Below are 18,065 nucleotides of genomic sequence, written 5' to 3'. Positions count from 1 at the left end.
GAAACGTTTAGTTGTTGCGTGCTGACTGACAACTTCCATACAGGCTGTAACTCAAAATAGCGAACATGGCGAGACTGACACGTCATTCGCAAATTACAAGCGTCATGTAAACGGCGCATGGATCGGAAAATCAGATCATTGTTGATACAGATATGATTATAAATGGTGAAAATGAAGGAGGGAATTCCGAAAAGTTAAAGACAAGTAAAGATGCCTTATTTTGGTGCAGCAGCTGTGCAGAGCCAGCACCTAGGCTACATGCAGGCAGCGCCAGGTGTAAAGGCAAAATGGTTGCGTGAGGAATTTAATATCTCTGGATCGGTTTTTTGATCGGCATGTTTTTCCGATCACCGATCAGGCTATTTTTGGCCATTATCGGCCGATCATGATCGGCTGCCGAGCAATCGGAGCACCTCTACTGCCCTGTAAGTATTTGGGCTACACTCCTATTGGGCTATTCTCAGAAAAAAGACTGCCTTGCTTTATCATCAATCTCAAGTTGTTCTGTCCATCACCAGAGAGCAGTGTTATTGTTAACCTTCAATCAATGACTAGAATTCCACTGAAAACTAAAGGCCATTAACAGATTGTTAAAAGCCATCAACAAGCCATTATGTGACATATTATTTAACGATCTCACAATCATCATGAAAACGGCACCTTGAGATGTGAATGTAGACTAAAAACGTGTCAATGACAGGAATTATACACCCAACAACCAAACCTGTATTATACTGCAGCTAGTGGGATGAATCTTGCTGCTGTCTGCATGCAGACTGCCATCTTGCTAGGCGCTATTTGAGTCACTTTAAGTTGAACACGGCGCCTATGTCAATACTTTTGCATTGTTTTTTCCATCGGAGATAATATCAGTTAATATGAAGGTGGTGTTTATAAGTAACCCGACTCATCTTAGCTGAAACATTAGCATAAAAGTTCGGTAGTTAGCGCGCTAACAAAACTCAGCATGAGTGTGGCATCTGCAACATGCTGAAGCGAAACTAAGCTTTTTTGTTAAATTCTAACGAATAACAAATTATTCTCTTACTGTTTAGGCCAGTCAATCTAGCGTTTGACCCGGGACAAATTGCAATAGTAATCATTCAAAGATTTTTGTAATCCCTAGGTTGGCCTATGTCTAAATAACATATTAGAAATCTACAGCTTCATATTTAGTGGAACATACATTTTTTCAAGGTCAAAGTTGGAGATTTCCCATTCATTTTCCCATAGGGAGACAATAAACGAGATATTTGCTTAATAGGCAAAAATTTTAAACGATGATATATCAATTTGAAACTTTCACAGTTACTTACTCAAGCAAAGACAAATATTTTTCGCATTGAAGTCGTCTGAAATATGATGATTAAATATGCAAATGAGATCACATCTAATTAAATGTGCAAAGCAACCTCAAAACATATTTGACTTTAAGGACCGTGTTCTTTTCTTTGAAGGCCTAATTTTTCCTGCTAACTGAAATGAATAGAGGAAAAATAAATGACGCCTTCAATGAAAAGAACACGGTCCCTAAAGTCAAATATGGCAGAGTTTCCCTGATGTTTTGAGGTTGCTTTGCTGCCTCTGCCACTGGACTACTTGACCGTGTGCATGGAATTATGAAGTCTGTAGACTATCAACAAATTTTGCAGCATAATGTAGGAGTCCACTCCTGAATCCCATAGAAAACCTATGGCGAGATCTCAAAATGGCAGTGTGGAGAACGCACCCTTCAAATCACCTCAAGAATGGACTAAAATTCCAGCAGAGCGTTGTAGAAAACTCATTGATGGTTATCAGAGTTGGTTGTTCGCAGTTATTTTGTCTAAAGGTTGTGCTACCAAGTATTAGCTGAGGGTGTCAATACTTCTGTCCGACCCATTTTTGGAGTTTTTTGTAAAATGGTCATTCATTTCATTATTTGACTTTTTTCATTCTCTTTTGTGTTTTTTTCATTGCAAGACAAACAAATGAAGATATTAATAACAAAGCATTGTGATAGCAATCATTTTCTGGAAGAAATTGAGTATTATCTAACAGAATTGAAGGGGTGCCAATACGTTTGGCCAGCAATGTATCTCCTATAATGTCTCCCTGTGGAGAAATGAATGGGAAATCTGCCAACTTTGACCTTGAAAAAATAATAAATGATAAATATAAAGCTGTAGATTTTTAATATATGATACAAGGGGGTTTAAGGATCACTTAAAATTAGGAACCATTACTATTGCCATTTGTCCCGGGTTTGGCCCTTTTTAGAGCTAGATTGACTGGCCTAGTTGGCGTTTTCATAAGTAGTTGTAGATTGAAGCACATCTTCCTACAACCTCTTTCAACAACCCCAGAAAGTAATCTGGTGATTGACTCATGAATCACAGTATCCAGCCATTATTTTGAATGGAACTACCGGTAGCATAATGCATGCACAGGCAGTGGTTGACATTAGGAGATGAGACACGGATAAACATTCCGCTCGCCCGCTCCACACTCCGGGAGATGCTGTGACAGCTCTGGGTTAAGTTTTAAGTTGGGTTCAGAAATTATGAAAAGACACAGATGGATCGGATCGAACGTCTGTGGAAAAAACAGAACCTTGTGTGTTGTTGACAGCTAATTATTAGCACTGAGCAGGGAAGCTCCATCAACATTGACACTGTAGTGCTTATCGACATTCTGTATGTCCAAATACAATGTCCAGTTTAATTTATGTTTTTGACGACAACGGCATCACCAATCCATAGCATGCAGTTTAGTTATCTTTACACATATTTCTGCTCATAGAGCAGTAAACGGTGCAAGGTGCCTTGCCATGTAGAGCGAGTTGTTGACACTGCTCTGTGACCGCGGCATAAGAGCGGTGAGTCGGCGACTGCGAGTAGACCGGCTGTGGTGGACAGACTCGAGCAAGATACTGAAGTAGCACGCTTTCCTAAGACCTGCCCCTTTCTTCTTCTGATTGGTTAACTATGTTAGTTTTAGTGCGCTCCTTTGCTACCATTGGCTGACAAACGCAGGAGGGATTTCGGTTGCCTTTTTATTTATTTATTTACCGTCAATTTATTTTTCGAGTATTTTTTTTTTTTTTTTAAAACCCACGGTCAATCGCTGCAAGCCGGAAATCCGGCCGGGGGCCGGAGAACTTGAATCCCTGCTTAATGTTGAAGCCACAGCCCCGTGGGCATGGACAGTCTTCCTGTGGGGTCTCTTACAAGAGGCCTTTCATCAAGTCATTGTATACACCGTTAGTGATAGGATGAGAAAAATGGATGCAGCGTTACCGTCGACGGGAAACCCACAGGAAACAAGTATTTGAATTCGCTTGTTAGAGGAAATACTTGTGTTACTCCAGGGTAACCAAAGGGTATCCGAAGTACGGCGACAAAAGACTATTAACTTTTTCTGCCAAAGCAAAAATACCTCAGACCGTTGACAGCCTATGTCTTTCTGTCCAGAAAGACGAATATGGACAGAAATAGAGAGACAGTACGAGACTACTCTTATTCCAGTCACACTAAGCTCCTGCTTAGCTCCCCCGGGTAAGATGGTCAACTAGCAGAGACGAACGCTAGTCCAGTCTTCAAAAACGTACCCTTCTTCGCTGCTTTCGACGATAGTCCGGGAGTTGAATGCCGAAGTTTACTTTGGCAATTCAGCGCCCTTAACCTGCCACAGGCAAGGTTCTAGTCGGACAGTTAAACTGAATTACGGGAGGTAAAGTAAGTCCAAAGGGGTTGGAATTTTAATAAAGAGGAATCGAAACATTCATGCTCAAGTTGGGTCTCCTAAGGGGCCGTTGTCTCCTCCTTATTCTTCTCTTTTTGAGGTGTTTGCACAAGACGTGCGCTACCGCCATCTACAGCGCTACGGGGACTTCATTTATTCTCAACCTTAGGACTCCGAAGGTCTCCTAACCAAAGATCTCCTAAAGGGGCGTTCACCCTACATAAAGTGGACACTGGAAAATAACGAGCCTGACACACAGTGAGGAGAATAAGTATTTGATCCCTTGCTGATTTTGTTGGTTTGCCCACTAATAAAGACATGATCAGTCTTAAATGTTAATGATAATATGTATTCTAATAAGGAGAGAATGAATATCAAAAAGAAAATCCAGAAATTAACTCTAAAGAATATATATTAATTGATTTATATTTCATTGAGGGAAATAAGTATTTGATCCCCTGCCAACCATTAAGAGTTCTGATCCCGCAGATCAAATGGCACTTCCAATCAACTTGTTATCTGAATTGAACACACCTGTTAATAGTAACCTGCACAAAAGACACATTGAATCTGCAGAATCAGTCCATAGAATCAGTCAATCAATCAAACTAATCTCGCCAACATGGGACAGACCAAAAAGCTGTCAAAGGATGTCAGGGACAAGATTTTAGAACTCAACAAGGCTGAAATGGGCTCCTGGATATTAAGAAGCAAATTGTTGGTGCATTTCTTCCCAATTTTAGGACATTAAAAAATGATCATCAATCATGAATCTTAGGCCTGTCTGTGGTTCCATACAAGATTTGACCTTGTGGGAATTTAATAACCAGAAAGAAAGAGATAAAGCACCTTAAACTGTATGGGAGGAGCTAGGAAATGATCTCAAGGCAGCTGGGACCTCAATCACTAAGAAAACTATTGGAAACACTTAATACCACAGCGGATTAAAATCTTGCAGTGTATGTATGGTACCCCTGCTTCAGAAGGAACCTGTTCAGGCTCACCTGAGGTTTGCCAATGAACATCAAACTGGATTAGGATATGATTGGGAGGTGCTGGAATCAAAGGACACCAAAATCAAACTGTTTGGCATTAAAGGGACAGTTTGGTCAATTTCAACATGCAGTTGTATTGCTCACGCTACCCTTGACTTGTCAGTACCTGGTGATGCCACATTTTTTGGCTCAGCCCTTTCCGAGATATGAGCAATTCTAATGGGGGCAGCGTTTGTTTACATTTTTAAAAAATGAAACATAGGCCAAATTCAAATATTTTCCCAAAAGGTACTGCTGTTTGCTAGTTGTCTGCTGATGTTTTATAACCTTTTAGATGTTTTTGGGAATAAATAAAAATGTTTTTTTGAAATGTAAACAAAGAGCTGCCCCCATTACAATGACTAGGATCTCGGAAACGGCTGAAGAAGAAGAAAAAAAAATCTCAGGCACTGACAAGTCCAGGGTAGTGTGAGCATTACAACTGCATGTTGAAATTGACCAAACTGTCCCTTTTACACAACTCGATGTGTTTGGAGGAAGAAAAATGCTGCCTATGATCCCAATAACAACACCTTCTACAACATCTTACATGAAAGTGGTAACATTATGTTTTGAGGTTGTTTGTCTGGCCAAGACACAGGACAACTTCACATCGTCAAGAAATGGATGGAGGGAGACATGTAAACGTACAATGCTGAATGCCAACCTCTTTCCCACCACCACTAGACTGAAGGTGGGTCATGGATTGGCCTCCCAATATGATAATAATCCATAACATACAGCCCAAGCAACGGAGGAGTAGCTCAAGCAGAAGCACATTATGGTCATGAAGTGGCCTAGACAGTTTCCAAACATTAACCCTATAATAATCCTGTGAAGGGAACAGAAGTTCTCATTTGCCAAGCTACAGTCATACAACTTCAATGATTGAGAGATGATCTGCAAAGAAAAATGGACAAAAATCCTTTCTAATATATCCACAAACATTGTCCTTAACTGAAAGAAACATCTGACCTCTGTACGAGAAAACAAGGGCTTTGCCACCAAGTATTTTGTCTACTTTGACTAGAGGGGTCAAATACTTATTTTCCTTAATGGAATACAAATTAATTAAAATATATTCTCCAAAGTTATTTTCGGGATTTTCTTTTTGATATTTTGTCTCTCCATATTAGAATACATTTTATCATTAATATTATTGAATGATCATGTCTGTATTAGTGGGCAAACCAACAAAATCAGCAAGGGATCAAATACTTATTCTCCTCACTGTATATCTCTCTCATATACGATTCTCTGGTAACTGTGATGACTCGTGAAAGTGAAGGATGAAAAGAGGATCTGCGCAGGTGCGGGACGCATTTTATAGTCCTGGAGGACAGCGGAAAAAAGGGGGCTGCCTTTTTCGCCTTTGGCAATAGTACAACACTTACTAAACATTTGCTGATGACAATAATGTATTTCTACTAAATATTTGAAAAGTTTTTATTTTAAAAAAATAAAAAAGATTTACATTTCTGTGAATTTATGACAACCCCCTTAATGATTTAACAGTTGAGAAGTTAAATAGCGGTATTTCAAATTTGTAGTGGGAACCTTTACCACTCACGCACTGCTTTCAAGATCATTAAGCACCAAATGTGATGCGGTAATGCATATATTTATAGTACTTTGTAATGGATCACTAGCTTGGCAATTGCACCAACAAAGCTCTCTTAAAGAGGCACAAGGTAGGATGACGTAGTTTGCGTGGTGCCCGTGGCACGCCTGTCTCAAAATCTATTCTCTGTTCTAATGAACTCGCTGTGAGAATGTTTTTCATCACGGAATGCCAACAGTTGATACAAATCTGAATACGGTATGTAAAGCGATTTTTCGTATGAAAAGAGTTTCCCACGACACTCCTTCGGACTGCTCTGTCAAAAAGTTGCATTCAGGGTTTTCTGACAGGGGACAGTGGAAGAGATCGCAAGAATCATCGTTCACTTCGTAATGATTCAGATACCATCGACGGACTCGGGACAGTGTTTAATTAAACTTTTAATTCTACCTGGAGCCCCTTTAAGCTAAGTCTGGTCTGACTGCACCTATCACATGCACATTTTTATTTATTTACATTTACTGATATCACTTGAATACCAGTCACCATCCTCACCTTCCTCATGATCCAGAACAATTGGTTTTCCACTCTTGTGAGTCACCTCACAACTGTACTGGTGTTTCCACCTCTCTTCAGGTGACACCGTCATAGTTGCTCTCTTCTGGAAGGTTCCATCCCCATTGGGCAGTGTCTCTCCCATATTCACACCATCCTGCAACTCCACTCCATCTCTCTTCCAGGTGATGTTCACTTCCTTTGGGTAGAAGCCTGTAGCATGGCACAGTACACAAATGTGCTGTCGATATGTCCAAGGATGAGAGAGCCCGAGAAACACCTCTGGAGGAACTGGAGAATGCAGAAGAGGAAAAGCATATTTTACTGATTAGTCTGAAATTTTGTGGGAAATCTGCTATCAAATCCAGAGTATACTGTTGTACCTTTCATAGACATCTGTTTGCTTACGAAGCTGACATACTTCTTCAACCAATCAGCACAGTCCTTTTGAAAATAGGCCTTCCTGTGTGGCAGGGATTTCTCCATACGGTTCCACCTGTATGCAGTATTTTCTGCCTGTTGAATTGATGCAATCCATGTCATATTCTTTGGGTCAAGTGACATGAAATCTTCTCCATTGTATCCAAATGCTTCAAAACTGTCAGTGGCATTGGTCTCATCATCCCACTGGCAGCCATACATCTTCTGGAACACAGCTATCCCTATACAGACAGGCAGGGTAAGGGGAGAGTTGGAAGTTTACAGTGTACAGTGCTTAAAAATTGGGACACAAGCAATCTCCTTAATATTGGTATTTCTTTCTCTCAAACTAATTATATATAGAGACAGAGATATATGGTGTTTTCATCTACATGATCTAAGGAATTGGGTCTAATTTCTCACGCCAACCAAAATTGAAATAGCGTCCAGATTTCGTTGTATTCCCGTAGATGTCACACATGCGGCGTGGCCAAACTTGGCTTCTGATGAGTCGAACTTGAAGATAACTTGAACCGTCTATCATAGTGTAGCATGGTGAGCGCTTGTGCTTTAAAGCGCGCTCCCTTGTATCTAATTGAAGGCCGTCAGCTGGGCTGTTGCGCACCAATTGTGTGCATCGGAGTCATTTTTAAAGAGGCGTTGCGCATGCTACTGCAAGGAAGAGGAAGATCTGATTTGTGTGGTGACCATTTCTTCGGTTAACAGCGAGTCTGTGCATGCCGACTCGTCACGGAATATGCCAGTTGCGTGGGGTTGTCTGCGCGTCCCTATCCGCGCCGCTTTGACCTAACTGAGCTTCCCTTACCACCGCCTGGTGTTATGGTATGTAGGCTACCAGTCTTCACCTTGAATCCTACAATACTTGCCCAGTGTGTGTCGCTGTCAATGCGCCCTCTTCCCCCCGTGCCTGTGAATTAGAAATTGGTGCCCGTTGCCCATGGTAGGTTGATATCCTGTGACTTTATTATGAGTTAATCAGCGATTGTTCCCCGACCTGCTTCTGTACTTTTGTGTGTACAGGTAGCCAGGCGATCTCCTACTTGGGACCGCCTTGGACAGGTTGCTGTTTTGTTTGCTGAGTGGTCCGAAACGATTGCGCGCCTGAGTGCGTGCACGAGTGAATTGACTGACTAAGTGTGACTGGTTGTGAGAGAGTGTGGCTGAGGGCATGTACCTGCTTGAGTGATTTTCTGCATTTGATTTCCAGCAATGTGAAATAAAAAGAATGAATGAAATTGTGGTGAAATGTGCATTGGTAAAGATGAAATATGCCGTGATTATATATGTGGCAACATCATCAAATTAGCATACAGTTGCATACCTTGAACGTGTCCTCTGTCTTAACTGCAACACCCCCATCAACCACCACCAACCCCCAACCCACAACCTCCTTCCCTCCGGTTAATACGATGACTGTCTATACTGCTATGCTACATATGAGGTTTTTACACCTATGTCTTGATGTTGTTATCTTTATAATGTGGAGACATGGTAATATTCTTTTCACCTCATCCTTACCCAATATGTATTACACTGTGCTTGTAGGTGGTGGAGGTGTGTTTAGTGGTGTCTCACAGGATGCAGCGGCCCTGGAGTATGTGTACAATGTTTAAGTCCCTCCATGGTCTGGCACCCCACTACCTCACAGACCTCCTTCACCCCTATGACCCCTCAAGGTCCCTGTGGTCCTTTTTCAAGGGCCAGCTGGTCCTCCCTCATACCAGGCTCAAGGCCACCAGTGATAGAGCCTTCCATGTAGCTGCTCCTATTCTTTGGAACAATCTGCCCGACCACATCCAGAACGCCCCTTGACTGCCCATGTTTAAACAACACCTTAAAACATCTTTTCCTGGAGGCTTATGGCTGCTAGTTCCACAAGCACATTCACCTACATCAGGGGTCCCCAAACTTTTTTCTCTGGGGGCCACATCATAGTTCCTGACTGTGATCAGGGGCCGGGATCAATCATGTGGGCTGTATACTAGGCCAATATATATATATATATATATATATATATATATATATATATATATATATATATATATAACTATAGCCATAATTTCTAGCACGGCAATCGCCATTACACACTGAAGAAGGGCTCTGCCTGAAACGTTTGTAGTCGAATAAACAGAGAACAATCTGAAGAGTGCTGTCCTTCGCTTCCTTCATTCATAATTTCTAGCACAAAATAGCTCATCATTACAAGTGATTTGCAAGAGAATTGAGTGAGTACATCAAGACAAGAAACTTCTGGTGATTCACACTAAGTTAGTGAAAATGAAACTGTAGGAAGGCCTGTTGATAAACAAGATAAAATATTTAAAATATATATTTGATATTTTTTTCTGTGAGGATTGCGTTTTTGTCGCAGTTCAAATGGTGAGATGCAGAGAGGTGGAGGGCCGGTCAAAGGGGCCTGGCGGGCCGCATCCGGCCCCCGGGCCTTAGTTTGGGGACCCCTGACCTACATGTACGCACACACATGCACTAGACACGATACCTTGTTAAGCGACCATGGTACTCCTCGAAGGGTCAATAATAATAATAATAATTTATTTATCTATTGCACCTTTCAAAACACCCATCACAGATATGTGCAGGGTTTAAATTGGGGCGGAGCCCTCCGGAGCGCAGCTCCGCCTCCTCACCTCGGAGGGACAGCTAAACGGAGCTGCGCTCCAGTGTTCATATTCAAATTTAACTTTCATATATTTTCACCTTTCTTGAAATATCATATTTTTAATGAAAGTTTTCCAATGTTAGCAACATAAAATAAGATTAAGGGACTCCTGCATTATTTGAGTTATTATGCGTCTGCATTCTGCAAATGCGCTGCGAGACACCACAATTTTTGTAGCAGACATTCTATTGCAACGTTGCAACAGCTGAGCGGAGCGCTCGCCCTTTCTCGCAGTTTAGAACTACTCAGCTTCAAGTTTGTCACTACTTTCAGCCCGTCCTCCATGCTATCATGTTCAATGTGCAAAGTTAGTAGCCTAATGCCTTTTACAAAACGGAGGCTGTCATTTCATTTGTTTTAGCGTTCAGGCAAAGTTAACCAAACAGTCATGCAGAATAGCATGGTTTCTGCCTAGGTTGAGTACTGAAACTCGGTGCTAGTATGGCACCGGGGCAAATATTAACGGTAGTAACCAGACCGAAATACAACGTGATTTCGGTGCCTCGAAATATGCAGCCGCGGCATAATTAGGCTACGCCCACTGTTAGCAGCACCGTTTTCTGTCACTCGCTTGAGGAGCAGAAGAAAGCTGCGGCGGTCTATTTCCCCCAGTCTGCTGATGTTTTGGTGCACTGTAAAGGCAACTGTCAGCAGCACTGCTAGTATTAGTGTTGCTAATGGAAGTAGGCATATCGCTCGACAGTTCAACACCACTAATCTTATCAAACATCTAAGAATGTGACATAAACCGAATAGGCCGAGTAGTGAGAAACTTGTCGAGACTAAGCCAACAGGTGACGGTTCATCCCCTGTGGTTGAACATCATAGAGCTGGCTCTGGGCAGAGTTGAAAAATCAGCAGCAAAATAATGCATATTTACTTGCTTTTAATCGGCGCATCCCACCTTATACACTCACGTTTCATATCTAGGCCTATATGATGTTCATCTGTAAAGGACTGTGCACTTTGTAGGGAAGCTAAAATCTCAGTATACTTTGTATAATGACAATAAAGGCTTTCTATTCTATTCTATTCTATTCTATTCTATTCTATTCTATTGTATTCTATATCTGTAACAAACATGGTGCGATTTCACCGAGCCTCATGACATGAACTTGACGCTTGTGATTATTGACTTGTAAGTTAATTACACATGTGACAACGTAAGCGTGAATGTTGTTCATATCAGCATTATTGTTTTAACAGTTTTAACTTTTAATTGCTATCAACAGCCAGTCGGTTAGTTTTAAAACTATGAAAAACCTTCAATAGGTGTAATGCCTGCGCATGAGGGGGAGATGCGTTTAGTCTAGGTCTGTGGTCGGACAAGCTTTGACAGAGAGAGAGGAGGAGGGGCTCTTCTTACACACACGCTGTTTTGAAGCTGTCTGCCTGTTCATTTCGAGTGACAAGTTGTTTTGCTTCTTGTAGGCTACTGTATGTAGGCCCTAGAGTACTAGTAGAGACTAATTTCGCTTAATAATTCAGTTTCATTTTTATTTTAAACAGTTTAATAATTGTATGCTGAAATAGTAAATAATAGGCTAATACTGAAGTTATAGGCTATTACCAACATTTCTAGTCTGAAATGTCCAATTTGAAAGATGGTCTGCATACTGTAGGATATTACATACATAAAGTCATTGTTTCATTAGAAAATCTGTACTGCTTTTAAAATTTATTTTATGGTTATAATTATTATTATTATTTAAAAAGTACCGAAAAAAGTACCGTTTAGGCACCGGCACCGTTTTTAAAGTATCAATTTGGCACCGGTATCGAATGAAACCCTTTCGATACCCAACTCATTTGCTAGCTAACCTCAAACAAGCCTATATTGCCTTTTGTGACTTGTGTCTGTCGCTTGGAGCCCTCTTGCACCTCTGTGTAACACAGGCAAGCAATAAACAATATCACCTCCACTGTCCCCTGTTTCCTACCAGGCCAACCCACAACGTTCCACTCGACTCTGCAGGATACTAGGCTTGTCAGCTGACTTATCAGTCCCTCTCCAAGGTGAGGGCAGATTTGTGTTATTGTGTTGGTTAATATTACACTACTCAAACAATGTGACTTTGGCCATGTCTACATAATCTACTGAATTAATAATTTAGAATTAAGTAGTTCTGTCGAGTTTGCATTGAACTTCAATTTAATTCCTAACTGTGAAGTGTTTGCATAACGTTTTCAAAGCAGAATTATGCTTTATTCAGAATTAGATTCAGTTAATTATGAATTAAATGTCTCGGGTAAACAAGGCCACTGACGCCATTCGTGTGTGACCCTGTACCTCTGAACAACTATGTGTAAACAAGAGTGCCAGCATGTGTGTTAGTGTAATCATATTGTTTGTGACCACCTCTTCTATCTGTGTGTGTGTTTCTTTGCATGTGTGTTGCTGCCTTAACCATTGATACGGAGAAGGTATAGGAGGCACACACACATATACAATCGCAACAACACAATGCAAAAAAGTGGTCATCATTCTGTGAAATCAGCCTGCTCAGTTATAAGAAGCAGTGGTACATTTTGCCTTCTGTTGTGCAATTTGAACTGGCAGCAGATCATAAACTAGACACCCTAAAAGTAGTTAAGCTGCTGACCGTGTCCACATACCCTTTCTCCTTCCATCCTCTCTGGTTGAAGATGTGCCATCAGTACTATCTCCACTTTAGTGTGTGATACACACTGCATAGTGATAGCTGTCAGGGGTGATACACTGGGAAAATGCAAATGTGACCAAAAATATCAGCCAGAGACGATGGAAACTGTGAAATTATATGGAGACCTGACCTGCAGAATGAATGATCTTAGGACATGTCTTGGTTATTAACTGTCATTTCTACTCAGTGTCTGTTGGATTCACAATAAGTGTTGTTTTATAGCTGGAAAGGCTGATTTAGCAGAAGTATGACTGACTTGCAACAGTGTTGATTCACTGTTGCCTTTATTTATTTAAGCAGTATAATTGTCATCTTCATGTTCCACCACAGCAGTATACTGTATTTTAACTGCTGGACTATTCAACCACTGAAGCGGTGGCAATTTCATGTACCAAATCAATTCGCCTTTGGCTACGTCCTGTCCCCTTGGGTTACAGTTCTATACTGTGATTTCACTGTGGTTTATGCGTTGGCTAGGTAAAACGTTGCAGTAGCTCACTGCTAATGAATTAAAACACATTCCATTCATAATATTATGAGTGCAAATTCATTTTCTAAACTGTCATGCATCACAAACTCACACTGGGATTAATGATAGACATGTTGTAAACTGCACCATGGGGAGCTATTTTGCAGGTCCGAGATCTGGCTAAAACGTGCGACATGATGGCTAAAGATGTCACCTTCAAAACTACCACAATCAAATCATGTCAAAATATAATCCATACCTGACGTGACTGTTGTCTTTGCTAGGCCTGTTTCTTCATTAATTAGGTTAGAGAACCAAAATCATAAACTGAATCCTTGTAGTTTTATTCGATTGTGAAGATGCTGAGACGGTTACACTTCGCCGTTACGACACACTGCCATTCCAGCATGGACTTCTTATTGTCCAATAGGTATTTTGGCTCATTTGGCCATCTCAATGGTGTGCTGTCAACAACTGTCTGACCTCTGTCAGACCTGTTTTTTGTGCGCAGATTAGTCAATCTACATTCTGTGTGGGCCTTAAAATTATTCAATTGACCTTTTGCTATCAGTACTCCATTAGTTCTAATGTCTTGATGTCGCCTTTGTTCTCACAGCTCTGTGCTTGCACTGATGCTCCTGATTCATGCCATACAATCAACAAAGGTTGAAGCAGCTGACCTTTTTTATTCAACACTCCTTCAAGCCAGGATGGATTCTTGATGTCCAGTATTGCCTCTTTTTGAACTTTGCAAGCCACAGAAAGTCGAAACCTTTGCCCCCTTTCAATGGTATGTTGTAAGACTTTTTGGACATTTTTGGACTTTTGCCCATTTTTACAGGTATCAGGTAATGATGTTAAAATGTTGTTTAACGAGAACAAGAAATGTGGACAAATATTCATTATCAAAGGAACAGTTAACTGATGGGACCACAGAGAACCACAAGTTATAGGAATAAACAATGTCATGCCAAACAAGGTTATTTGTGTATTTATTACAGTACTATTTTGGTATCCCAGCTTTCCACCATTAAAATAAAGTTAGTGCCTTCGTACGTACTACAAAACAAATGGTCATTGACGTTTCAGTAGCCAGATACTGCAACCACTGCTAATGTCATGTGCTGTTTTCAAAGCGGAAAAGTTTGTAAGATTCAATGAGTAACAAAACCTGCAAATGTAATGTCAAATGTGTAGCAGGAAAAGTCTTAAGTATAATATTAATTGAAATGTTGAGAATGGGGAACATTGTATGTATTTGCTGTTACAAAGTTGAGTGAACTTGGTTTAAACTGTGTCATTTACTCGGAAATCTGCATGCATAATGTTGACTTTTTGGAAAAATTAGTACAACATGTATTCACAATTCATTGGATGAGTTCAGGTAACTTGAACACCTTAGTTGCAGTTACTGAGGTTAATGTGTTTCTTGAACCACAATGTTTGAGTTCCGGTAACTTGCGTATCTTGGTTGCAGTCACTGAGCTTAATGTGTTGCATGAACTGCCATGGTTGAGTTCAGGTAACTTGCACATTATTAGTTGCGGTTACTGAGATTAATGTGTTTTGAACAAAAAGTTCTGCCAACTCGAAAAACTTCCACGCATAATGTTGACATAATCTGTTGAGTTGATGGCACTGCAGATTTTTTGCAGTGTACGTGCTTGTCAAAAATATATAATTTTAGCTGTTGTCCAACAGCGATGTCAGCTGTCTATCCACTTCACGGCACAGCTGATGGCCCCACACATTTCAATAAGCTTATTTTTGGCTATTTTCAAATAAAACTGCCCAGTCAGTCATGTCAATCCTAAATTAACATTAAAGTCATCCAATAACTCACTAGAATTGCAGAACTAGAAATTTGAGACCTAAAACCTATTTTTAAACACTTGCCAATAGGCTACATTTTACAGACATCTTCTGATATTGAGTCATAGCCAGTTACTTGGGTAGGTCAACCCTGTGTTGGAGGGAATCTGTGGCAGGGTTTTTCACTTTTATTTTTACTTTTTGTATCACTGTTTCACCTAGATAACCAGCTATGCTGACCAAGTGACCCATTATCAGATCAAGACAATCTCTTGTATTTCTTGTATCAATTAAAATTGACCAACTGGATATTTTTACTTGAAAATAGACAGAAAAATAAGCTTGTTGAAACATGTGGGGCCCTCAGTTTTGCTGTGTTGACATCACTGTTTAGCATTTTTTGTTATTTTTTTAATAAATGTTTTCATTTTTTATATATTTTCATTTTTTTGTTACGCACAAAATTATACATGTGTTCATTCACAGTTTTGATGCCCTCCAGGAAAATGTACTAAGTTCTGTAAATAGCCACAAAAATACAGAGAATTAATTAAAGGAGAAGGTGAGTCCACACTTATGGCCTGTACTGTATATGAAGCCAGAAAAAATGGGAAACTCTATGTAAAAACAGGTAAAGATCTCAGTACGGTTCACTTCAGAAGGGTCTTGGTACACTTTGGAGCGTTCACATATGTGCAGAAAATGTTGAGTTACAGGTCTGAATTTGCTTAGCCTAAATGGCTGAAAGGGACCAGGTGTGAAAACACTCCAATAAAAGTGTGTGTGTGTGTGTGTGTGTGTGTGTGTGTGTGTGTGTGTGTGTGTGTGTGTGTGTGTGTGTGTGTGTATTGTGCAACACTCACCGTTATCCTGATTAAAGCGTTTTCTTAAGATGTTAATGTTCTCTTTGAAGATCACCTCATGGTATTTATCCAGTTCAGTCTCACTAATCCAATACTCTTCATCCAGATTCTCAGCCATCCAGCTCTGCCTGGAGACCTCCCTTTTTATATTGCTGTCATAGTAGCTGATCACCACTCCATCCACTTCCCCCACACTGATGTACTCTGGAAGACCTGGAATTCCTGATGAAGCACTGTAGAGATACTGAAGGGAATGGGTTGCTGAAACAAACACAGATAAATTAAATGGTGATAAAATCATGGTCAAAATATACATTTCTCCTGTCCTACTGTTTTATGCAGGCTTTTGCTTACATATGCAAACATTTTAGAAGAGACGATCCCAGATTCAGGAACGGAAAAACCCTGTAAGATGTCTGCAAGGGGGATTTTCCAAAAACTACACTCATCACAACTGTAGGTTTTCCCCCTCACGGTCAACCATTATAAAATCTCATATGCTTGCCAATAAAGTTCGACCTCAAACATGTCACTGTTTTAACCCATACGTCTGACCTAAAATAATCAGTTTAAGAAACAATATAACAAAAACACGGTTAAGTGGAAAACATTAATAGTTGTATTTTTTTATTGAACAGCCTACTATACTGCCCTACAATATCAGAACGCAGTATCTTGAAAATTGTCGAAAATGGGTTTAGACCGGAAATTGGCTTTAAAATACCTTCTTTTTCTTGTGTTAAAATTTTTTGGCCCAACTTGGTCCCGTTTCGGAAAAAAACGCAAAAAACTGATTATACTGCGCTTTTTGGTTTTGGGAGGTTACGTCGTACTAGCCAAGAACGCAGTATAATGCGAATTATACTGCACTTCTCCATTGACACCGTGGTTTTGGTGTAGACAGTAATACCACAACAGAACGCAGTATAATGATTTTTCAGCTAAAAAGTAATGAGAATGTTGATTTTTTTGCTTTTTTCTTGTGTGCATAAATTTTCACCATAAAAAAGTATTATATGGAAGTGTCATCACCACTTTACCTCCAACACAGTCGCGTGGACAGAAAGGAAACTTTAAAGCCTTTTTTCTCAGTTTGCCATTTTGAATTATACTGCGTTCTGAAATTGTAGGGCAGTATACTACACCATTTTTGTAGGTCTATATATAAAAACATTGCACTGTAATGTCAACGAAGATTCACATTTATACAGCGTATTTGTTTTTAGGTATGATGTGCTACTGGAATAAAATGGCTAAATCTCTCAAGCTAAGTAGGCCTATAGCCAGTACTTTCTTTTCCCTTTTCAAAAAATGCATGTTACTTAACACTAGCATTAATCTGGTCTTGAAAAGATAGTTTGTTTTAAACTGTTAAAAATCCTGCCTGGTAATATTTAAAAAATGAAACTGTTTTTAAACTTCAACAAACTTTAGTCAGAAGCTTATAAAAAGTCTCAAAGGCAGCTCTCTGTTAAATGCATACCTAGGCAAGACAAAAAACAAAAGTGAAAGACAAGGTGAACAATGTGACTTAATGTATTGGTCTTGTGTTCTCTATCCTATCGTAACAAGTAACATGAAATATCATCAAGACAGAAAGATAATCAAGTATAGCTAGACAAATTTATTTGTGTGCAGTTTGAAAAACAACTCTAAGGTCAATTTTGCTGTATTTTGGTATTGGACTATAGTCTACAGCTTGTCTTTAAGGGTTCTAAAACTACAATGAAGCGTAAAAGGAAAGACAACTCACCAGCAGATGACAAGGATACAAAGGTTAGAAGAAATACAACAGCCAACATAACAAATTGTATCCTTCATGATCCCATACTCCTGAACTACCGTCTTCTATGTAGCCTACCTGTAGGCCTACTGTACTGTACATGTAATATGATATCCAACCAGGGGCGGAGCAGAGGGGGGGGGGGGGGGGCATAGGGGCCAGGAACCCCCACCCACCCACCTTTACCAATACCAGTGCTCCGCCCCTGTATCCAACCTGTCAGAACCTGTTTAGACCAGAGAATCTTTGTTTAGACCAGTTGTGTTTCCTGGAATGGAGCCACACCCTCCCAGCATGCACTCAAAAAGATGCCTCAAAGATAATGTCCTACCATATCACTTATATTCGGAGACCGACACAGTGTAGTGAGGACTATCTTATCATAAGAATGTCAGTGTTTCAATTACATTGCTTTAGCTTTTTATTTATTCTTCATTATTTATCTTTATCATTTCATTGAGTACCATCATGAAATTGACTA

General features: G+C 40.1%; 1 protein-coding gene across 1 annotated transcript; it reads right to left on the bottom strand.

The window, feature by feature from the left end:
* Positions 1-5,628: 5,628 nt before the first annotated feature.
* LOC134463492 (major histocompatibility complex class I-related gene protein-like) lies at positions 5,629-17,603 on the bottom strand. The gene is made up of 5 exons (XM_063216688.1): positions 17,555-17,603; positions 15,802-16,062; positions 7,257-7,535; positions 6,874-7,164; positions 5,629-5,657 (listed from the first exon to the last, which is right to left on the bottom strand). Exons 1-5 carry the CDS (start codon positions 17,601-17,603, stop codon positions 5,629-5,631), a joined length of 909 nt encoding a protein of 302 aa, XP_063072758.1.
* Positions 17,604-18,065: the final 462 nt, after the last annotated feature.

The sequence above is a fragment of the Engraulis encrasicolus genome, chromosome 14 (genome assembly GCF_034702125.1).
Source record: "Engraulis encrasicolus isolate BLACKSEA-1 chromosome 14, IST_EnEncr_1.0, whole genome shotgun sequence".
Classification (NCBI taxonomy): domain Eukaryota; kingdom Metazoa; phylum Chordata; class Actinopteri; order Clupeiformes; family Engraulidae; genus Engraulis; species Engraulis encrasicolus.
Note: the sequence above shows the minus strand (reverse complement) of the source record. Positions and strands in the feature narration are given on the sequence as shown.